Source organism: Sander lucioperca, chromosome 15 (assembly GCF_008315115.2).
Source record: "Sander lucioperca isolate FBNREF2018 chromosome 15, SLUC_FBN_1.2, whole genome shotgun sequence".
Classification (NCBI taxonomy): Eukaryota; Metazoa; Chordata; class Actinopteri; order Perciformes; family Percidae; genus Sander; species Sander lucioperca.
The window spans coordinates 23496336-23521804 of NC_050187.1; the positions used below are offsets into that span (position 1 = coordinate 23496336).

The 25469-nt window shown below is 39.5% G+C and overlaps 1 protein-coding gene across 1 annotated transcript; it reads left to right on the forward strand.

Annotated features, from left to right (window-relative positions):
• The first annotated feature begins 458 nt into the window (after positions 1-458).
• LOC116055643 (carbohydrate sulfotransferase 15-like) lies at positions 459-22535 on the forward strand. Its single transcript, XM_031307669.2, has 8 exons — positions 459-735; positions 12869-13521; positions 14530-14869; positions 18298-18435; positions 19242-19398; positions 19587-19743; positions 21836-21983; positions 22089-22535. The coding sequence occupies exons 2-8, from the start codon at positions 13048-13050 to the stop codon at positions 22277-22279; spliced, it is 1605 nt and encodes a 534-aa protein (XP_031163529.2). The 5' UTR covers positions 459-735; positions 12869-13047; the 3' UTR covers positions 22280-22535.
• The last annotated feature ends 2934 nt before the right edge of the window (positions 22536-25469 follow it).

Here is a 25469-nt window from a genome sequence, read left to right on the forward strand (position 1 = left end):
AAAATGAAACCGCTGTGATGCTACCAAATTAAATAAAATGCACCATTTACAGCACATGGTGTGCATGTTAATGGTTTATGTGGAGCTTCATGAGGGCACGCATTGTGCATCAGATTTTATGCAGTAGCTTTAATAAGGGGGTTTCTAACGTGAAATAACACATACATGCATTTTATGTCACAGATTTTCATCCAGGGACTGTTGCTTTTGTTGATTAATTTCCCTAATTAGGATAGCTTTTAACGAAGTTGATAGGTGAACAATTATTTTAAGGTAACTCTCCACACAGCGACCAATATGGAGACCCAGAGAGGGACCCCCTAAGCTGGCAGAATGAGTAGCCTGCATCTATTGATTTGCAGTGATTTACAGTTCATCATAACGGCAGGTCAAACCAAATCAAAAGCATTTCGAGGTTGAGATGTAGATAAGATTGGTTCCGGTGCCGGTGTTTCCTGCGCTGCTCCTCACGCGCACCTCCCCTCTCTCCTCTTGACTGTGTGCCGCGCGCAGGGGAGCTCAGTCAGATGGAGACTCCGGAAAGTCTCGCATTTCCGCGTCAAAACCCAGCCGGCGTTTGTCAACATGAACACCGTTAATGCTGAGGAAACATTCTCATTTATTTCACTTACCGTTTCATACAGACGCCCGTCAAGTGGTTTTAATCGCCTTGATTGGTCGTCATCGTGGCTCGTGAGAGGCTACACAAGAGGCGCGTGCAGACTCAACTCCAGTGTGAGTATCTTTGTTCAACCAAATAATCAATTACAAAAAGATTCAAGAAAAAGGATTTTGTTAGATGTCAGGCATAATTAGAGATTTTCCCTCAGCTGAATGAACGTTTTTGATCATTTTTTTCAAGTGAATTATCTTGATACTAAAACTAGTTGAGTATTTCCCCCACCTTTTTGTCAGATTTGATCATAAATCCCCAAGAAAACGTTGTGGTAATCTGATATCAAGCACGTTGAATGCAGAGTAGTATAGCTGTGTCTGTGAATTGACAGCCTGTATGTAGCAACACCCCATAATAGCCTAAACTTAACTGAAACATTAGGGAAAAAACTGCACATAGCTTCTTTAACAAGTGTCCTGAAATGAGCTATAAAGTCCCAAAGCCATACTATGTGTTTAAGACTTTGTAATGCTTGAAACTATTCTCCTGGTTACATCTTCTCCCTCACTGAACAGCTGCAGAATATCTCAGTGTCATGTCTCCATGGGGTAAAAGACTCTTGGTCTGCCAGACACTGACTGTGTTATGAGGCAAACATAAACGGCTGTACTGTTAACATTTGTACACACTCTCACAGCATCTTGCACTTTTCTTGTACTTATTATTTTATTTATAGTAACATAAACTGGAGTGTTCTCTGTCTACAGAGAACAGACAGACAGATTCCCCTAATTCCTTCCATTATGCCTAAATGGTTTCTCTCATGCATCCCAGCAAACAAGCCATGAAGTGACTTGTGTATTTGTTTTCCAGCAGCTCATTGCTGGGGTTTGGTTGATGTCTGGGGTGAGATCTGTTGATGTGTGAGATGTTTGCACACTCACAATTTCTGTTTGACATTTCATTCATTTTTCTCCCCTTGCTTTCCCCATTCTACTATATTAAAGAGGCTGCAGTGTGGCGGTCCTGACAGGTAGGCAGACCTTTGGACAAACCTGGCCTCTGTGGACTCTCAGTGCAGCTTCTAAATCACTAAAGTTGTATTTTATTGTTAATTGGAGGGAGAAAGCGTAGATGCTGAGAGTGAGAGGAGGACATACGTATAGGTGTGGTTACAGTATGTAGCATCTCTCCACCCTCCATAACTCTGCACACACCCAAGCTAAACCTCAGTCCTGCTGCTGCGCCCAGCCCTGCAGTCTGTCAGGTCTACTCTACTGGGCAGGAAGGTTTTAGGTTGCCCCCCGAGTTTGTGGAACAAATGTCTGCCGGGAGAGGGTGAGATGTCAAAGCCATGCTTCTTTTGGCTGATGCTTGAAGGCTTAGGTAATGCTAAAAGTATGAGCGGAGAGGGAGAGCGAGAGGGTTGAACCATATCAGATTGTTTAGACTGGACTCTGGGGGTCCACTGCAAATGGAAGAAAATTATTCTGTACACTCACAGCGCATTAGGAATGTGGGAGGTTTGCATGACACTGAATTGTTTTGGCAACAGCTCCAAGATTCTATTTCAAGAGTTGGTAGTTTGTTTTACTTGAGATGACAACAATCCTCAGTAATGCAAGATTGGTTCTGCATTGTTTCTGTTTGAGAAAGGATGATTCAACGTAGTCAAACCTTTCTCCGCATCTATCACTCCCTTGTTGTTCTGCTCGAGCTGTCCAGCTCTTGAAGAATTTTCGGATGATGTTTTTCACAGGGATTTTTCTTTGTTTATTATGTCTTGTTTGAATATCATATTTTCTTCAGTTGTGTCAGAAAGCTTTCTACTTCACTGCAGTTGATTTAATTTAATATTTACTCATTTTTGTGGTTGAATTTGCATGTATCAACAGTATCCATTCTGACACACTTAATGAACATGATCATATGTATACAGTAGCCTACATAATATATTAATTTACATTGTAGCATCAGTATTCAGGACATTATGACTCAAATTGCTTTAGAAACCAAAGTTATTCTAAAGGGATAACATTTCTTTACATTTTTTATGACATTTTAACTTAATGTAAAATGTAAAATCAACAGGAAAAATTGACAAAATTCAACAAATCAAAAGTGTCTTTATAGTAAGCTGCATATGTGCTGTAGCCCTGAATGAGTCACCAGCCAGGACAAATATTTTCCCTAATGTCTAAAAGCATTATAATGTGAGATCAGACAGTGCTCAAAGTGAAACATACAGTAGGCACAGAAATCATGCATGATTAATTATTTTAATGACACATACTAATTACAGTCTAATTGTAAATGTTTAAAAATGAGAATTACTTATGAGTTTTACCTCTTACACCTTGTAGATGCTTTTTAAGTGTGTGAACAGATTTTGGCTCACAAGAGTTCATAAAGAAATCCAACAAGTATGATCAAGCTTCTACATGTCACGTTGTGCGTGTTTTGTGTGTGCAAACAGGATTGCAATCGGAGGTTGTCCCACACATTCAAAAGCTGTGGCAGTTGAACGGCACTGACAGGTTGTGTCTTTAAGCGTTTTTCATCAGCGTAATCTGCAACCAAAAGCTCTCCTAGTTACAACTCAAGAAGAAACATGTGTCAGGATTGAGGAAAGCACCAAACTTTGTTTACTAACCAAAGCCATAGCTGAACTTTTGCTACCTATTTATATATATTGCTCAGGTATAACAGGTTGTTTTTTTACCGTGGTTCTTGAGCAACAATAAAGAGTAAGTACATGCAGTTTTGTTGCCATTAAGGACTGAAATTGTGGTGTTCTCAACACAAATCAATAAGCTCAATCAGGCTTTCAATAATCTATATATTTAAAAGCTTTCTTCGATCTTGTGTTATCAGCATTTGGATTGTGGCAGATGCAAGTCCACTGTGGTCAGATGTTCTTGAAAAGAATGAATTAGCCTCATCATCATTTTGTAATCAGACGATTAAAGGATCTCTCCGCTTTATTACAACTTTAATTTTTGATTTATCATTAAGTAGTCTCGCTTTGCAAGACCCTCCTCCAAAGCGCGCTGAAGGAGGGTCTGGCTACTCCACATAACATTCGGGATGGGAGGAAAATGTGCTCTGGTTAAATGGCATTACTTTAAACCAATCAGAATCGTCATGGGCGGCGTTAAACTCTGCACAGAGCCGCTGCAAAATAGTCGTGCGAAAGAAAACTCAGATTGTACAGATATTCTAGCTAGCTGTCTGGATTTACCCTGCAGAGATCTGAGGAGCAGTTAACCATAGTCCTCATAAATCAACCAGGGTTTAAAATGCCAACACAAAGAAAGCGGAAGGAAACGGGAAATACATGCATCCGGCGGAATTTCCAGCGGTGCTGGAGCAATCCTGGAAGTGGAACGTCAAAGATATAGACTAATCACTAAGTAACGTTGGAAGTTAATTGCAGAGATCTGAGAAGAAAGAAACTTTAGCAGTCAGATGTACAGTAACTGCCCTACAAAGCCAAAACGCAGTAACTACACATTTTGTCAAAATTGAGTTATGACTTGAAATAGGCTTTGTGACATCTGTTCTTCTTGTGACAAAGTCTCCTGGTTTAATTGTGTTCCGTTTCAGAGAAACGAGAGTGTCAAAATTGCAGTAACTACAAAATCCAAGCTAATACAAAGGCAAACCGCAGTAACTGCGGTACTGAACATCAGTTACTGCATTCTGGCTTTGTATTAGCTTGGATTTAGCAGTTACTGCGTTCTGGCTTTGTTTCCCCAGCTTTGACACTGCAGATATTGCAATCTGACTTTGTAGCCAGATCGTTCTTGCGCTGCACAAGCTATTGAAAATAATGGTTTCAGAGTGCAACACCATTGCAAGATCCTATCTGTAGGGACCTATATTCCAAAAATTTTGTCCCGATCATAACGGTCCCTAACACAGAACCAACAAACCTACCAGGTAGCCTACTGAGAAATGCTATGGCTCATTTTCATGGTAAAATTATGTTTAAACCCGCGTTAAAATGCCAATCCAGAGACGTGTAAGGAAGATAGCAAAATATGAACACACAGCCTGGCAAATGACCGCTTTATCAATGAACTGTTACCATGGCTAGCTAGCCGCTAGCAAATTAAAGACATTAGCCAACCTGCTCACTTGAAGGCAATATCCACTCCGACAATGTTATGATAATCCTCGTATGATCATGTTGATGTTTCTTGCATCATTCATTTCTTGATCTGTTCATGCATCAGGCAGCTAATCCAATTTTAGTGAAAATGGTTATGGTTCAAAAGTCAAAAGGTGGCTCCAGTCAAGTTAGTTACAGTTAGCTAAAGTTAGCTGTACCCAGGAAAGTGGACTAGCAGCTGGGCTGGCAGGAAGAGCGTTTTAATTAGCTGTCAAATTCCGACTGACTATCCTCAATCTTGTTACATATGTGTGTGTTAGGTAATGAATTCTGTGTGGTGTTTTGCAAATAATGTTTTATGAAATTGAAAACTGAGTCGAAGGCTGAGAATTAATGCATGTTTTTTGCGGATTTGGTATTGTGGTGTTTGAGTGAAAGGTGTCAGATGAAATTGTGTGACATGTTAAGATTTTGTGTGTGTAAGCAGTTGAAAAAAAAAACTGTAAATTGCATTAATTTTTAACTACTTTTTCAAAACATACTTGATCTGTAATTAATTACTTTAAAACAAAAATTCCAAAGCCAAACACTGATGAAAGAATGAAGCATTGCAATAAAATATATATCTTAATTTTGAGGGTTACTAGCATTCACAACTTGCAAACATCAATAAATAAAACAAAAAACTATATTAAAACCAATCAAAAATGATAATAATAAAATGGTAATAAACACATTTAGATTGTAGATACTGCACTTTGCCTTTGCAATAGTGTTTTAACTGTTTAAGGTTATCCCAAGGCAGAGTGCAGTATCTGCATTTTTGGGGTCAAAGGTCACATCAGTGGTCATGTTTTTTATCTACAAAAAATACTTCCTAACAAGGCATCATATGAATGTGAATGTATTACCACTAATCTACCCACAACATGTTTGGCTGGCCACAGTGAAAACTTTAAAGGCATTTTTCTCAGTTTCAGTGTTAGCGTAGTTACTGCGTTTTGGCTTTGTAGGGCAGTGTAGAGCTGCAACGATTAATCGATTAATCAATTAGTTGTCAACTCTTAAATTAATCGCCAACTATTTTGATAATTGATTAGTCGGTTTGAGTCATTTTTTAAGACAAAAGTCAAAATTCTTTGATTCCAGCTTCTTAAATGTGAATATTTTCTAGTTTCTTCTCTCCTCTGTGACAGTAATCTGAATATCTGTGAGTTGTGGACAAAACAAGACATTTGAGGACGTCATCTTGGGCTTTTGGGAAACACTGAGCCACATTTTTCACCATTTTCTGACATTGTAGAGACCAAACAACTAATCGATTAATCGAGAAAAAAATCAACAGATTAATCGACTATGAAAATAGTCGTTAGTTGCAGCCCTAGTCAGATGATCCGAACCCGATCTAAGCAAACCCAAAGTTGGCCTTAACTTTTGCAGATTATCACCTTAGCTGTCTGGTGTTATTTTGGCTTAGTGGCCACAACTGTTATTGCAGGTCACATGACACCCACTGGCTGAAGACTTTTTTTCTGTGCTTTTCTGAATGTCACAAAGTTGGAAGTGAGTCTTTGTAGTACAACAATAAGTTCCAGGTCCAATAGAAATGTCTTGAATGCATACAAATAAATACACGTACATGCATGCACAAATACACAGTTTAGCTTTATAGGATCATCTGCATTCCAGATGTCAGAGTGGACTGTGTTGACCTGGCTGATCAAGACAGTCACTACTGTTAAACAAAAAGTTTTTATATTATATTTTTTCCACGTCTGTTTTGTTTAGACTGTACTATTGCTTCAACAGCCTGCTTACTTAACAGATTAAGGAGTCAGATTCCTGTGAAGTCAAGGGATAGAAAATCAACCCGCTCATTCCTTCTCTTAGTTGGAAGTGAAAAAGAAGGGAGGACTAGTTCAGCATCATGAGACGGATGAAGCCCACTTCCTGAGATATTTGTTCTCTTAGGACGCTGTTAGATTTCCTGCCAAAAAGGTATCCATGATCTGATTGTGAAAATGGCCAGAGAAAGAGTACGTCCCAGCAGTGATGTTATTTTCTGTTGTTCAAATTACTTTGACTTTTGTTTTCTTTTTCATCCACATAGAGAAAGTTCTATTATTACTGCAGTTTTGGTATCCCATCCATCTTTGTTTGACTTCCCCATCAACAGGGAGGCTTTCTTATTTCCTTTTGTGGCATTAGTTTCTCTTGTGCCTCCCATTTCCCAGTGCTGGGATTCAGCCAAGTCCCAGTCAAAGAGTGTACTGAACAAGGTCAGGCTGTGTTTACACAGTTATAAACATGAAGACATGATTAAAACATGTTTCAGGAGAGGCAAGAATATGTGTGTGTAATGAGTGCTGGCTCTCGCAACTGATTGTCTCCTGTCTTTACCTGATTTTGTGGTCACATTGGATTTTTGAAAGGCATTTGTCACATTTGCAGAAGCTCTATCTCAGGTATCAGATTTCATAATGTCGATGCTAAACTGAGCTGAACATCTGCATGCAGCATGCAGCATATTGTCTCTGGAAGAGCTCTGCAGGAATGCTGATTTTTCATTTGCTGTTCAGTTGGTATCTTTGCAGCGCAGACTGGGATGAGGCTGATTGGCATCATGTTGTCACAAAGGGTATACAGAGGGGGATAAATGAGAGGGTACAAGACACGCCCATGTAATGGCATAACCTGCACCCAATTTAACACCCCAAACAGAATTTCAAGCAGATGCATGAGAGCCCATCTGAATTCTGAAATGTAAAAGTAAATGCAATCACATTTAAAAAATGGTCACCTTGTCTTCTATCTGAAGGAGGTAGGACTAGAAGGAAGAACGGAGAAGGAACAAGTCGTTGGTCTGCACTTTGTTAATATTTATCAGCAGTGCAAAAGGTTAAATTCAAAATTTGACACACAGCTGTAGAATCTGTACAGCCGGGACTAATTAAAAATAATGAGCTTCATGGTTTGTCCATGTAACAGGCACAAACTACTGATATGATAGACCTTTATCACAGCTGAACATATTGTTATTACAAATCAGTAAAAAAAATGTATTTCATTTTGAATTTCAATTTGCCTTTGTAAGGTTCAATAGCGTCCAGACAGAAGACGTATCATCTCAAAAGTATAGAAACTAATTTGACATTTACAGTTCTTAAAAGTGTCATATTCTACAAATTACATTTATGTGTGCTAAAGACGTGATAATTAAAGCCACTACAGTATGTGTAAAATATGACTCTTCATAGACTGCACCACAAGGATGGCCTTGTTATGTGTTTAATGTGTTAATTATATTATATTATATATTTAATTATAGGGGTTTATTAATATATAATTAATACATCTCTGTAGCTTTTCAAAATAACAGTTGCAATGTGCAATTTTAAGCTCATTAAACTATTTTCAAAAAAAGTGCTATAACAACTTTACTGGCATTGCTCCCATTATCCTCCGTGACAGCACTCTTCCACTTTGCCTGACAACTCTTCTCCAAAACAAACAGCTCTGAGATAACAGAGCTCAGCCCATAGCTTCACACACTCCAGCAGCATTACAGCATTTCACTGTGTGTAACTACGCTAACTAACCGTGTATTGTGAACCGCGTGTAGTGATTAAAAACAAACGGACAACGGCTGTATCTCAAAGACCGGACAACAGCCGGAACATTTAGAATCCACGCGCGAGAGGTGATGGATAGTTCCAGTCACTTCGTCATGTATTCACTTTGTTGAAACAAGAGAAGAAAGCCTCACTGATGTGAAGAATAGGACAGAGAGACATATATAAATGTTCTCTGCCCACCGTATGCCAACACTCTGGTAAGTCCACTCACCCCGTCTCTGCCCGGGCATGCCTCAGCTGGCCGCACATTTGTTGTTCCACCGGTCACATGTTTAGATTTGACCGGTGGATATTACGACGCGATGGGCAGCAGCTAGCAAGCAGTCTAAAGCTAGCTGCAGTTAGCTCGTCAGCTAGCCGTGGTAGGAGCTCCGCAGACCCGCATTTAACTCATTTTTGAAGCTAGTTTCTGTGCCATGTCATCTTTAATTTAACCGATTTTTTTGTATGTGTGTTAAGTTAAATGATCAAGGGAACGGTTTTCTTTTTTGGATATGTAGCTAGGTCAGTGAATAACCGATGTTAGCTAGTTATGTGGGTCATCATTGGGTTGGACCTGTTAGCAGGACAGCTGGTAGCACGGCAGCTAGCTGGTTGAGGATCATTTTATTTATCACTCATTTAAAACAGAAAGGCAATACATACACATGCTTGTGTTGGTGAGGATTACTCTGCAGATTGTGAATGTGAGAACACAAACGAAAACGTACAAGTTTAGCTTGCCGTCCGTCTACAGCATAGCTCTTCCGCCGTCCGTCATGGCGTTCATAATTTGCGCGAGTGGAGCGTGAGGTCACGTGCAAAGGGTCAATATAAAAACAAAATAAAAATTGTTTGCATTTGGTAAACTCTATAACCTGCGACCCAAGATTGTATTTTATCCAGTAGGTTTGATGACATCTGTATGATACAGGAAAATGATAAAGACGTTAGTAAGTGTAAAGTTGAGAGACTGGGTTTTCAAAACATTTAAGTTGTTTTCAATAAGGTGTAATTTCCTGTTGGATTTTGTTGGTTGTTTGACAGTATATGCTAACAGGAGAAGAGTGGGGTTTACAAGCCTATTAATTATCTAGAGAAGACTCCTGGATTTATAGTAATCTCAATTACAGTAAATGTAAGAAATAGCAGCTCTTATGTTCTTGGCCTCATTGGTGTTGTTAGAAATAAAAAGCTTTAGGTTAATAAAATCAAATGGTTGCACCTACTAAATAGATTCAACAAATTTCATGGCAGTCTGCACCTCATTTCATTGGATATCTTGTGCAAAGTTGGTATTTTGACCTGAGGATGGGAAAGAGGGATACTTAAGGCCGTTTTGTGGTTGTACATAGAATCAACGTCGTACCCCCGCAGACCCCCGCAGACCACTCTGCTTCTACGCCGGACCCTACGCCGTAGCCTGACGTGCATCTCTCGAAAAATGTAACTACACGTCGCGGCCCCGCACGTCTCTTGGCCGTGGCTTGGTAGCGTTGCATTTCCCACGACTCATTTCCTGGTTCTCCTTCTCCATAAACAACATGAAATCAAGGAGAGGGTTAACTTTTCCTGCTACAGATTTCCCACCGTGGTCAGAAAGCACAAGGGAGACACTTTGTTTCTCTCACTATGCCTCTAGAGTCACAACCTGCTCCGAAGACAATTTCACCAACAACATGAGTAAAATTGTATTGTCTTTGATACCGGATGAGTCTTGACATTTTGTGCACTTAGGACAACAAAGGCATCTAATGCAATGATGAATGCAGGCTTTTGAGTCAGCAAGATTCTGATGATGGAGTTTCACCTCAGTCAATCCCACCTGCTGTTTTCTTCCCACAGCAGATCGATTTTTAGACCAAAGAGGTCTAATAAAGGCTGTCTTGTTTGCTCTTTCTCACAGTTTTTCTCTGCTGCTTCACTTCTCCACTCTGTGCTTTACCGTTGACTCTTACTGTCCTCTTTATGCTCTGTCACATTAACTAGACATTAATATTTAATGGGACTACTAGATTGATAGAAGAGAACAGAGAGGATAACAATTACCTGGATTTGTAGAAATAAAGATATGCAGAGGCATGAGCAAAACTGGAGAACAGTAGCATTCATTAATATACTTTTCAAAACACAGGTAGCAAGGGCTTTACACATCATTAAAAGGTATAAAACAACATAAAAATATGGAAATTTAAGAAAAGGGTAAGGCAGGAATCATGATTTGTATCAAAAGCAGCATTATTCCCAGATAACTTAAACTATTGACTACTCTAGATGCACTCATGCAGACTTTGCTTGAGTAACCCATGATTAATATCAGTGTTGCAACATTAAAAGAGAGATAAGGGGAACGCTGCAAGCATGAAAAAAGACAGGTGGAAAAGGCTGGCAAGAACGAATTTACACAGATCACAAGCAAGCACTGTGTGTTGAGGATGTTGTGATGACAGGATTATGATTTGTTTTTGAAATATCTTAAGGGAGTACTCCAGCAAAATAGTATTTCACTTCCATAAAGTTGGGGGACTCACAGGAGACAGGATAAAAAAAACAATGGTCCAAATCAAAGCAACATAGGCCGAGATATCCAAAAAACGAAGCAAATTTTCGCCTTGCGCACCAGTGTAGATACTTTCTTTCTGTAATCAACTATAGCCGAAATAACCACTATTGCTGCATGTACCTGTTGTGGAAGTCCCAGATACGTTGGGAAACTGTCGTGTCTGGGTTCATAACATCATCCGGAGATGCACACAGCTCTGTGAATTTCACTGCATTCTCCAGGAACTGTGTCTGGTAGACTGCCCCTTCCAGAGCTACTTGAGGTACATATTTTGCTTTGACTTAAGTGCAATAAATACATCAAAAGGATGTCGAAATAACAACATCATGATGCTGATTTGTAGAAAGTCTGAATCCATTCTTTGTCAGGTCTGTCCGCAAGACAACAAGCAAACAACTTTTAAAATGTTTGTTTTCTGAATGAAGTTCGGATTCATCAGGGCTATGCTATGCAAGAGAATCTCAATGCTTATAGGCTTTCGCAACATTCTCCCTTGAGTTAACCGTCTAAGGTATATGGGCATATTCACATATCTTCTAAAATTGACCTTTTTAAGGTATTTGCATAAAAACGATCCCCATGTGTTTCATATCAAAATGTTCAGAACAAACTCAGCTTTCCGTATAGTGATGCCCAATTTTTTTCTAGAGCAATGTATAAAGAGATAATTTGGCACTAAAGCTGAAACGTTGATGTTCGCTTTTTGAAATACCTCAAATCTCTTTTGAAAACAAACGTTAACTTATGATGTGTTGTACGAATTGTTTCGGTGCTTGAAATGAGTTTACCAAAGTCTTAGATTATATATGATTTAAATAGTAAATAAATGTCTGAAATAAAATTTTGTAATATTGCTTTTTGAGTAGGATTGTTGTCCAACATCGTTGGGACGTGCCGGTGCGTCTTTTGTCCTCAGAGGGTTAAAAAAAACCTTTTTCTCGTAATTGTGCCATTTGCCTCACATCATTTGGGTCGGCAAATGATGATTTGGTATGACCATTTGTATGCTTCAAGCTACAAAAACACTGGATCCTACACTTTCCTTAATGCACTTTTGATAGTGTCTTTCATTAGACTCAATCCAGCGTAGTCACCTAAAATGATGCAGAGTGGCCTTTCATTATGCTCTAAATATGCACCTTCAATGATGTAAGTGTGAACATGTTGAGTCACAATGTTGGCTGCACTTTATCAGGCCCCTGTTGTGCAGTAAAAAAAAAAAAGTAGTATACTGGTGCAGGATTTCAATCCCCAGGTCCAGTGGGATTTTTAAACTCTACAAACTCTACAACAAAAGAAAAAGAAATACGTTACTGGCTGAGGAAGTGTCAGAAAAGTGTTTTAAAAACATTTTACACTTCGATGTCTGGAGTTCATTAGCACTAGAAATAACAATGACTACTTTCTTATTATTCATGGGGCGGGAAAAGAAAAGAAAATGCATGCAGTTGCCACACTGCATGTTCACCTGTATCAATACCTAACTTGGTTTTCTTTGTGAAAAACCTTGATCTTGAAAATTATACTTCCAGGTTAACAAAATGAAACTCACAGCAGGCTTTTAGCTCACAGAGAATAATCGTGTGTTTTTAGTTTTGAATTACAGCGTAACTATTATTCTGACCTTGAAAGTCTCTTAGTAGAGCTGTGCTATATAGCCCTCATCATGAAGCAAGGGAGCTCCATGCAGCAGACCACACACTCTGCAGCTAACCTCAAACATTTTTAGAGGTGACTGGTGCTATAGAAGGGAGTATAGTTTGAAATTCACTGATGCCTCGGAGAGGGATAAAGCTCCCTCAGATACCCTAATATTAAAAATGTTCATACTACCTTTCTTGGAATAATGGGAGATGACTGAAATACTTCAAAGGAAACGACACTGCTGCAATTTTGGTGAAAAGAAAGTTGAAGTGATATTAATAAAAAGCCATGTTTTAACAAGTGTTTCTGATTTACAGGAGGTCCTGCTGAAGACTGGGGAGCACGTACGAAATGAAGACAAGTGATGACCTGCAGATTAAAAACTATAAAGAATGGATACATCAGGAAACACGGCCTCCTGTAGGTGAAACTTGAACCTTTTTCTTGAGAGAATAAGTCTCCTTTTTCTACATGCATACTGCGCTTTTATGTCAGTATGTCACTATCAGACTGCAAATATGGGAGCAACACTCAAACGGAGCACACTTACAGCCTTCACAGCTTGCCCATGGCTGAGAACTATGGGAAAAGGCCTGTTAGGACATTGTTTAACTTCAGGCACACAAACGTGACTGAGAATCTGGATGTCAAGTGGGTTCCTCTGTTGTCCCGGACTAACCTGCGGAGCATCTCTAAAGTCAAAGTGGTTAGCTTCTTGATGGGCTTGACAATGACTTTTCTTATCATGGCTTCCTACATCCTAACGTGGGATAAGAAAGGACTCTTGCTTACCCCCTTACCCTGTCAGCTCAGACCTGTGGTCATGCCAACCAGCACAGCAGCATCTGAAATTTCCTCTGAAAAGAATTTAGGAGACATGAAACTGCTAGTGAAGATCATCGGCTCTAAACTTGAATACACACCCAGGAAGGTGCCTGATGAAAAGGATGTTGTCGGAACGGACTCCCATGTAAGTCTGTGGAAAATTTGTCTGACTCAATTTTGCTGTGCGTGAGTGGGCCAACCAAAATAAAGGATGTTTTTGTTGTAGCTCCAGGGTGCAATTAAGCAATGTTTTCACAAAAAAAATAAAAAAAATGCTGGCAAATGATAATTCAGGCCACACTAGAAAATATTAAGAAGTGACCACTATAATTGCTTTAATTTTGTGTTGACAAAAGTGTATAGTAGGATACTGACAAACAACAAACACCTTACAATCAGCTCTGCAGTAAATGCCTGTTTTGTGAAGCTCATAATGACCGGTGTTTGTTGAGACTGACAGAGGTGTTAATTCAACTTGGAGCCAACGTTCGCAGGGATGTTAAGTAAATATCAGGTTACATGTCTCGCTAAGTGTTGCTAAGGACCTAAGGACTGCTGTTACTATGTGCTAATGTACTGTAATTCTCCAGTGTTTGGTGTATGTTCTCATCATGCGTCTCCACGTTACTGTATGTAATTTTGGAGTGTTTATGACTGAGGCATCATCAACTCCCTGAATCACAATTACAGAGAAAGCAACCCAAGTAAGTTAGTAAGTTGAATGACCAATTAGTGTTATGTGTCAGTGTTAGACACATGAATATCTAATTCAGTTTTCAAACACTGCAGGTTGGGATGCATCAGTTGCACAGCTGCAAAATCATGTCATGTAGCCCTAAATTATGGATGTTTTGATACTTTTTATGTCATGAGAACTTGTAACTGCTGGCCTATAGTGTAAATTACATGAATATAAAGTAGCTGCTGTTCCCAATGAAAGTATAATCTCTTTTGTCTTTTACCTGCCACCACCTGTAACAATACCAAAAAGCTGCAATTTTCACAAGAATGACAATTGTTACCTCTCAGAGTTTCACGAAAAACATGATATCCTTCTCCAAATCATGATTCACCAATGGGCTAGAGGGCCAGTATTTCCATTATTTTGTCAATCCTCTGTATTGCCTGATTTCCTTTTGTTTCCTCTCTACAGTTGTTCTCTGTAATTCCTCGCCATTTCCTGCCCGGCATCAAGAGCCCTTGCTGGTATGAGGAGTTCTCCAGTGAACTCAGCACTGATTTGTACAGGAGGAACCTCTTCACTCTGCGTTCAAAGAGCTTCAAGACTGTGTGTGACCACCTGAGGACCAACTTCCACCAGCACTTATACCACAGAGGCGGCAAACTGTTTCGTCTACGCTGCTTGCCGTTCTTCTACATCATTGGCCAGCCCAAGTGTGGCACGACTGACTTGTTCCACAGGCTGCTGCTGCATCCAGAGGTAAAGTTCAACACGATGAAGGAGCCCCACTGGTGGACCAGGAAACGCTTTGGTAAGTCATCTAAATGTTTTGAAAGATTGACTGTGGAAGCTAGCTAATGGATTGAAAAAAGTTATAACTGCGGATTGAATGCATCCAAAAGACAGAAACAGATGGCAGAAAATACACGTATTTAGAAAAGAGCTGCGATGATTAGTTGATTCATTGATTTAAAGACAACTATTTTGATCAAGTAGCTGCTTTCCCAGGTCTTACATTATAGTAAATTTTATATTTTTAGGTTTTGGATTATAGACTGGACAAAACAAGACATTTATTGATGTCACCTTGTGCTCTAGGACAGTGGTTCTCAAACAATTTACACCACGTACCACTTCAGAAAATATTAGGCTCTCTTAGTACCACCATTACAGCCTGGGTAAACCCTGACGAACTTCCGGCAAATTTGAGATTTGCTCTGCAAGTCAGTCTGGCGAAGAGCCCATTCAAACCCATTTCCAATGTCCCCAAAATCGAGGCACCAATCACAACCTCTGAGGCGGGCTTTACACCAATCACAACCTCTGAGGCGGGCTTTACACCAATCACAACCGTTGAGGCGGGCTTTACACGACGGCGATAGCGCAGCGACGGCGAGCAGCTTTTTGTTTACATTCAACATGACGGCTACCGAAGCGCAGCGTCACCCGGATCGTTGGTCTGATTGGTTGGACTATCCAATGCGCCCAGAGGCATTTGAGCAGCGTCCATTGGTGACGCCCCTTTGGAAATTAACTGTCAATGAACCTTTCCCAGACCCACTCTCAGTTACAACTGAGAAGGGTCTGGTGTCAACCAGGCTACCACCATTATGGCCCACGTTAAAATAGAGTGGTATAGGCCTACCTTATTCAGATACGGACAGTTCACGCAGGAGGCAGGTTTATTCCTAAAAACTATATTGTCGACAGCCACAGCCACGCTGTACATCATCTGTCCTGCTCTAACTGAATCTAAATTTGAGGCACTTGGGTCATATCTCCTTACTGTTTTGCATCATTTGCTGCTAGCAGGTGCTGTGGAGACTTCACCGCCGCTGCTTCAGTAGCGACTAGCACTTGTGCTCGTCCATATATAGTTTCAACAGGGCTTCTCGAAATATTCTCCTCATTCACACTTCTCTTCCTAATAGTTAAAGTTTGGAGACACAATGCAGTGTTTTTGAACCATTTATTTTACCTCTGCTTACTATCTTGCCATCACAGCTCATAACTAAGCATGGATGTATGCGCACACCGTTAATGAACGTAACTATGTAACAAGCTGATATCTAAAAAACACTTAACACTTAAACAAACACTTATTTTTAATTACTTTTCACTGATCCTAAGTTAAGTATTATTATTGGAAATGTTGTAGTATTTCTATAGTATTATGTTTTTAACTTAAAGGAGAACTCTGGGCAATTTTTACGTTAATCTTGATCGCTATAAGTATGTGAGTACTGTCGATAGCAAAAAAACCGAGCTGAATCGGTGCTAGCAATATGGAGCTGCTGCAGCTAATGCCGAGAGCTCCCACTTAGCTAAAACGGCAGTTTTGGGGGCATATCATAAAGAGTGCCTTTGTGCCTCTTTAACAGACACAAAATGCAATTAAAATGTCTGTGCAACATGAACAGGACCCTTACATGACAACAAAATGCGTTTTCAACTCAGACATTGTTTAAATTCACTTACCCTGTTAGCTGCTAGCTGCCGTCTGGGATGAGTGAGTGTGTTCAGCCAGGCTTCGGTAATAATCATCAAGCAGCAGTTCTGTGTGTATTTGTAGCATATATATCCATTTTGTGTGCGATCCATCTGGCCTTGGTGAATAGTACTCTCTGCAGTGGCGAACTGTGTGTTAGTTCCCTTAGCCAGGCTAGCAGGCCAGACCGGCGTCCTTCTACTTCCTCCTTGCCTTCCCCCCCTGCCGCGGCCGACAACAATCCAAGGGCGCCCACTGGTCTGGTGGATGTCCTCCAGAGGACAGTTCATGCTTTTGCGGCGAACTTTTTGTGGCAAAAGAAGTAACGCTATTACTGTACAAGAAACAGGCATCATTTGGCCCGTTTCCATGTAGTTACATAGTCACTGATATGATCATAACCACTACAGTGCTCAATTACCTATTTTTGAGGGGGAAATAAACTTTTTTTGCCGCAAAAATTTTGCCATGAAAGCATGAACTGTCCTCTGGAGGACATCCACCAGACCAGCGGGCGCCCGTGGATTGTTGTCGGCCGCGGCAGGCGAGGAAGGCGGGGAGGAAGTAGAAGGATGCCGGTCGGGCCCGCTAGCCTGGCTAAGGCAACTAACACACAGTTCGCCACTGCAGAGACTACTATTCACCAACGCCAGATGGATCGCACACAAAATGGATATATATGCTACAAATACACACAGAACTGCTGCGTGATGATTATTACTGAAGCCTGGCTGAACACACTCACTCATCCCAGACGGCAGCTAGCAGCTAACAGGGTAAGTGAATTTAAACAATGTCTGAGTTGAAAACGCATCTTGTTGTCATGTAAGGGCCCTGTTCATGTCGCACAGACATTTTAATTGCATTTTGTGTCTGTTAAAAAGGCACAAAGGCACTCTTTATGATACGTTTTAGCTAAGTGGGAGCTCTCGGCATTAGCTGCAGCAGCTCCATATTGCTAGCACCGATTCGGCTCGTTTTTTTTTTGCTATCGACAGTACTCACATAGTTATAGTGATCAAGATTAACGGAAAAATTGCCCGGAGTTCTCCTTTAATTTATTTTATTTTTAAATAATATATCAGAGATTCCACCAGCGTACCACTAGAGGGAGCTCACGTACCACCAGTGGTACTTGTACCACAGTTTGAGAACCAGTGCTCAAGGATATTGTTTTGTGCATTTTCCAGTTTTCTGATGATTTACAGACTAAATGGTTAATCAATTAATCAAGAAAATAAGGCGGATTAATATACAAAGAAAAGATTTGTTGCTTGGCTGCAGTTTTAAAAACCTACTTCTACTGCTACTACTAATTTAGGGTAACTGATGTAAACGTGTAGCTTCATCAGGACTCCTCTGGAAAATTGATTATGTATCTTCAAGGAATTAAACATGATTAATTAGTAGTACTGTGTATAGTAAACAAAAAACAATACTGGTGTAATCAACCCATTCCTGACTTCTAAGCTCACTGCAGTCTGTCCCAATTTACTTGCTTCTACATATAAATAGTTGTCATGACTCCAGACAGTGCTTCCAGATTGAGCATTTCTTGCCATCTCCCAATAAACTACTTCTATGTTTAGGTAGACTTGACTGAACACTTCTGATTATTCTCACGTAACTAAGGCTTTTAAGTCAACCTGATTCAAAGCTTACTGAACAATCCATTGAGATAATTTTATGGTGCTGAAGTCTATAAAAGTGCACATAATGATTGTTATTTTTGGCTGTACTTTGGGGTGCAGGTTATATCCGTTTCAAAGATGGCTTCCAGGAAAATTTTCCTGTAGAAGATTACCTGGATCTGTTTGACTTGGCAGCCCAAAACATCCAAGATGGAATCAGTGGAAATTCATCTGGAGACCACCGCACACTCATAACAGGTGAACACATGTGAGAGTGTTTGTGTGTGTGGGTATCATTACCGTCCATTGTGCATCAGATGGAATAATCTGTTGCCTTTTATAGTTTTCATTTGGTGTTTTCTTTTTTTTTAGATCAATTTTTTATTAGCACCATTTAACATTCAGACATGCATTTGGTGTTTTCTGAGGACATTTGACCGGCAAAACAATTGGATCCTGACCATGATCCAAATTACAGGTCTCTTTTGTTTTCCTTTCCTTTCTTGTCAGGCCTCATTCTTTTTCAGTGGCTCACCTCAGGAGCTCCCAGTGGCGCTCACATATTCTAGATATTCTGTGGTCTAACAACACAGTGTCTAAGAAGTGTACACAGAGTCTCAAACGCCCCTGGGGCCTGTCACAACCACCTTTATTCTCTCTCCATGGATCTACGATTATAAATAAGGTTGACTCAAAATTCGGGCCTGGCCCTGAAAGACAGTAGATAGCACCATCTAATAAATAAATAAATAAATTATCTTGGTTAAATTAAAGCTTTGGTTGCTGAAGTGAAACAAACTCCTTATTTGGATTTTGCAAGGTTACTGATAATGAAATTACACTATTCATTTAAATCAAATATAAAAAGTTGCAACTGCACTGTCACAAATCTCTTTATGTGTGGATTTGGAGGACATAATGTTACCACATAAGGAAAGCGTTTGCAACATCTCTTGCATATTTTGGTCTGCAATGTTCAGCTCAACTGTGCCAGCAATACTTGCTGCATTTTAAATTTACTATTTTTACCCAAGGTGATGCTCAGACTGTCAATGTCTTGACAGGTGAAGCCAGTGCATCCACTATGTGGGACAACCAAGCCTGGAGCTATCTTCACGGAGACAGGGAGGAGACACAGCCTCCGTTCCTGGCCCAGGACTTCATCCACACAGTCCAGCCCGGTGCCAAAATCATCATCATGCTTAGAGATCCAGTAGAGAGGTACTCATCCACACATCTGTTTGTATATATATACAGATGTGATTTTCAGTTTGGATTGCTTCTAAAGGATTTTCCTGCAGAGCATATTTGTTTAAAATCATAACTTCTATTGTTCGCCCACCATTGTCCAGCAAAATGTCTTTTTGTAGTTCCAACTGGCTTACAACTCTGTTATTTTCTGTTCCCAGACTTTATTCTGACTACCTGTATTTTAAGATGGCCAACAAGTCAGCAGAGGACTTCCACCAGAAGGTCCTTGACTCTGTACAGTTGTTTCAGTCCTGCCTGTATGAGAGGTCACTTCGTTCCTGCGTCTACAACACCAGCCTCTCCAACGCCATGCCGGTTAGCTGAAATGATGTTCTCATTTTTAACTGAGTTTACATAACATTACAGCTTTTATAACTATATTGAATTAAACCTAACAACAAATACAGAATTTCTTCTTGAAACTTTCTACCTGTCCTGTGAGTGGTTGTAAATGGAATTTACTGCACTCTGGTTCTGTGTAGTGAAAAATACAACCAACTAGCTGCCCAGAGTCACTTCAGACCCTTCAGCATACATCCTATCAGACAGCAAGCTGAGTTATGAGCTCTGTCGGTTGTCACCCCTAATCACATGTCAGAGACAGCACTGTTATCCAGGGAGATTTACTACAGTAAAAGCAGCAATCAGCTCAACCTGAAACCAGAGACAGAACAGACAACAGAAACAGAATCTATCTCAAATCTAACAAAAAAACAATTCAGAAAAACACCATTAGGTTCTTTTTGTTTACATGACTTTCATGCTACGGATGAGAGGAAGATGAGGGCTTTCAAAATCTGTATGTGCCACTCTGCTTGAATCACAGCACAGTATTTTAATTTTTGTGTTGCACCGTGGTTCCCTCTTGAGGACTCTGAGTGTCTGTGCATCTGGAATAAATGAAAAAAAACGGTCTCACTCTTTATTTTACCATTCAACAAAAGTAATTAAACAATGGCTTTATGAAGGACTCAGACTTTAAAGGCACACAATGACCAATACAATCACTGCTGTAAGTGTGGGTCACATTAGGTTGCCTCACAATTGGAAATTAGAATTAGTGTCCCTATACGGAATATGTCCACCATATATACGGTTGGTTGTTTTTATATTCTCTTTAAAAAAACAAAAACAATTTTTTGTTATTTTGCCTGGTCTGACCTTAAGCACACTTAAACACCCATGCACATTAAATAATATTTTTTATAGATGTTATGAGATGACAGTTTCAGTTTATATATGATATGTAATTGTTGTAACAGTTTTCTGCTCATATATCAAAGTATTGACTGCAGAGCTATTTAATAACTGACCAATTTCTACTGACATCTAACCTTATATCACCAATCATTGTAACAGTGCTTGTTGTTATGATTACGTTACTTTAAAGTGGAAAAATGGAAATGGATAGTAAAGCATAATACTTGCTATATTACTTTTTTTATTGTCGACAAATCCCACGAAAAATAGCAAAATCAACAATGCACTTTCAAACTTCCCTGCCCTGTCTGTGGCACGCAGCTCAATGCAAATTCTTTCTACTAAAATATATACTTTTGGATAATGTCCTAAATAATCTGGCCATTCTAGTTTTTTAGAAAATGTTACTCAAACAGGAGTAAGTAGTGCATTTGTTTGCAAATACTATTTGTGAGTATTTATGTCAGCAGGACAGTGTGTGACTCAAAATAAACTGCAGTGCTCATTTTCATTATAATGAAGGAACATGTCACCCAGTACAACAGAGTGGCTCCTTGAGGTGGTTTTAACAGTTGTTTGACAATGATGAAGCTCTATGACACAGAGGAACGAGCTACATCAGGCTTTGGATACACAGACAATGATCAGTTCATGTTTTTTTGTTTTTTTTAATGGATTTGTTTACATGCTTTAAGGACATCTTGGTCATGTTTAAAGCTTTAGTGCGTAACCTTTTTATAATAATGAATGTCCATTACATTTAAGCCATTGCCAAATGAGTTGATACAAAGCTAATTAAGCCTATTGGCTCTACAAAACTCTGTATTTCTCAGCATGGCTGTGTTTAGAAATTGGTGTCATCCGGCGACTTTCGTGCGCAGAAACTCGAGTAAAGATAATTACCACTTCTGAAAAGTTCATCGTGTTTTTTTAATCCTCCGTGTCCTCCTTGGCTCTATAGCAACTGTGTGGAGGAGGGGTGGGGATGAAGCACGATCACGGAAGGCTTGTGTCATGCGGATGCACCGACAGAATTGTTGTCATTACTTAGAATTCCTCATGGGGGAGACAGAAACTACGCACTGTAGCTTTAACTAACAATTGAGATGGAAAATTCACCTTTGACCTTGGTAAACAACAGTTGATGGAACAATCTCACCACAAGAGACTTACGATGTTGACTTATTTTGATTTTTTCCACCCATAGGTGAGGCTAAATTTGGGGATGTACATCATCTTCTTGCTGGATTGGCTGACAGTTTTCGACAGGGAGCAGATTTTTGTTCTTCGACTCGAGGACTACGCAGCAAATCTCAAAGAGACAATCAAAAAAGTTTTTGATTTTCTGAGTGTAGGTGTGTATCCAAAAAGTGCCTGTATCGGCTGTGTATTTATATGGTTGTTTCTGCCTTAAGCCTTCACTTCTGTAATGTTAAAGGACTCTGACATCCTCCCCGCAGGTCCTCTGTCGGAGCAGGTGGAGGCCACACTGACCAAACGGCCTATGTCAAACACCCGGCGGGCCGCAGACAAAAACCTGGGTCCTATGCTTCCAGCTAGCAGAGACCTCCTCAGGGAATTCCACCAGCCCTTCAACCATAAACTTGCCAGTGTGTTGGACAACAAGGCCTTCCTCTGGAGTAACAATTGAAGGGACATGAGCATGGATGAAAATGTGTAAGGATGTGAATGAACAACCGGAGCAAGGAGCTAGAGCAGGAATGCCTATTGATATAAATGAATTTACAGTGAGAGAACTCATACACAGGTGTATAGTTGTATAGTGAGTTTTATTAAGGTCTGAATAAAGGTATGGATTTTGTTTGTGATATTTATTTGCTCTTGAAAGAATGTGAATGACTCACCTGGTCAAGGTAATAATAAAATAATCTGATTTTGCATTTTAATTTGATGCTTTTACAGTGTTGAAAAGTCATTAAGCCACTGCCGAATAAAAGGCCACAAAATGCACCACACATTCATTAATCTACACTTTTGGATAAAGTTTCACTTTAATGTATGTCTCAAATGGCTGAGTTAAATATCTTATGGTCATGATAATTTGAACTTGGCTTTTTATATAAAGAAGTATGCCCTTATTATCCATTTCCCCCTGAATATTAACTAGAAAGAGAACTAATTTATACTTGTAACATTAGATTTCAGAGCATCTAAGAGAAAGTCAACAGTCCTCACAAGGGATACATATTATTATAATGATTTTACAGCATTGTGCAGTGGGTCATCAAGGAACCTTTTGAAGCCCAAATATTTCGATACAAGTAGTTCAATTCAGTTAACCCACTTAAACCTTACTGACCCGATAATGTCATGACATCATGTTCTGGGATTAATCACAAGAGGGCACTAAAACACAAAACTTCAGTAATTCAACATCCAAACACTCCACAGTTCCACAGACCCGATGTGGTATCTCCCAGTGTTTTATGTTGGATATATTACAGGTCAATACAGCCATGGTTGTTAAAGCCTCCCCATACAGACTTATAAATGATTATTTCCTTTATTAATTATGAGGATTTCGTATACAGTATTAAGGTGCTCACCATCAGGTATGCTCGCCATCAGGTTTAGGCTGCTCCATCATTACAATAATAAAACATTAAACATCAGTATGGTACCAACCAAATACATTATAACCAAACCAAAAGGATGAAATCCAGGGGGAGAGGGAGTTTAATAGTGTATCAAGCAATCAGACCTGATGACCTGACTCCACCCTTCAGGCACCAGACTGAACCCCCGAATCAAATTCCTCCAGGTGATCATAATAATTATATATATTTATAATCTGTCCCAAATAATTACACAGAAAATCACGTTGACAAAAAATAGAAAAGACTGCAATGCAATTCTTTTTGCATATGGTATACCCACAGTAATATACCTATATATCCACATGCACATACACATCACACCATCTGACAAGGATACAATGTTTTTTGTGATCAACTTTTGTATTGTTTTTTTGCTTCAGATATGTACAAACAAAACACAATAAACAAATAAAAAAACAATACGACTAAACAAAACAAAAAGCAAAACAAAATTTGCTTGAGAATTGTTCACTATATTTGTCATAATCTGGCCTGTGGGCCATGACAACAAAGGGGAAACTGACACGCAAATGTTCGCAAATTGATATGATGTATTGCAATGAAGGAAATAAACTAAAAAGTAAATTTGCATGTGAGGTGTGTTTGTCAGTGGCCTCAGTCGTGTAGGTGTGGATATACAGTATGTGGATAATGTAAGGTCTTGTAAAGTGTGAAAACAAAACAAAAGCCAAACAAAATGAGGTTATAGGTGCAGGTGAAAGAGAATGAGTCATTCTGAATGCTGGGGCTTTTACATCCTATAGGAGCATTTAGTGCTCCACAGTTAGTCGCCCACTGCAATCAGGCTCCTTGCGCAGTTGCAAAGCAGTAATGTGATAAACAATTTTAGCTTCATCCTCTTGCCTGTGATCCATAGCACTATTTTTCTGTCATGGGAAAATAATAATAATGTGTGCATAATGAACTGCTTTCACATGTTCTTGTCTGAAAGCCTAATTTACTTGAGTTTGTAAAATACCATTTGCTTGCTTAAACTGATACTTTACATTTTAACTGTGGCTCCCTTGTTGGGTTGATTACCTACTACATTTAAAGCCATTCGGATTACAGGTGACATTTTACCTATGTCATCGTCAACATGCACTTATTGAGGAAAGAAAATCAAAGATAAGACACTGAGGAGGGCTCTGTACCAGATAATCACCTTTTGCTCTGATTATGTGCATTTACAATGTGACTGGTCTCATGAATGACGACAAAGTTCGGGGAGCCGCAGGCCTGAAGAGAGAAAGATAGTCAGGCTTGACGGATTGCTCTCTTCATGTGATACTTATGGTAATCCTCTCCAGGATTTTCAAAGGCGGAAGAAACCAATAAGGTGTCTTTTGACCTTCCTTCATTTTGTCAAGGACGTAAGACATTGTATTTTGCACACATTTGTATTTGTGTACGTGTGACTGTGCATGTATGAGTGTGGTGGATGCATTTCAGTGATGTGAGCGTCAATTGATGATTCCTCTTCACATCTAGTTTCACAGTTTCAACTCATTCACACCTGAGAAGTGACAAGAAAAAACATCATCATCATCAGCTCAAGTCGGTCACAGAGTAAAGTTTGTATTTTTTATCACTTAAAAATGGAAAACAGTTGCAGCACACCGACAGCTGAGGTTCAACAAATCTAGTTTCCAAAACAAACAATGTAGAAAAAGCTGAATATGTTACAAAACACAAAAATAAAAGTATTCTTTTTTCACCAAAGACACTTTGGCATGTCACACTGGGAAAAGCAAAGGTGTAAAAATAACTGTAGCTGAATTCCATTTACTGTAGCTGCTTCAGTTTTAGGGTCCTGGAATTGTGCACGATGGCTCACTGTTACACTGTCATGACTTACTGGAACACTTGAATAGAACAAAGCCATTGCTAATATTATTAGTAACACCTGTGCTTTTTCTTTATGTCTGGTCAAATTATTTGCTGTGAAAAGGCCTATGGTAAACAATAGCCTTCTACAGCACAATCTGTCATGATTACTTGTTTGAAGTTTTTTTTGGCTCTACCTGTTTTACTTTTTCACTGCTATTTTGTGTTTCTTTTTTAATAACTGATATTTCTGTTTATTTTGTTTAACAATTGTTTGAGATGTTTTGGTGTGTCTGTTTTTGCCATGCTGCAACTGAACTGACTTCTACTAGTTTATCTAATAAAGATAGACTGACATTTTTCACTGATTATATCATCTATCAGCCTACAGTCCAC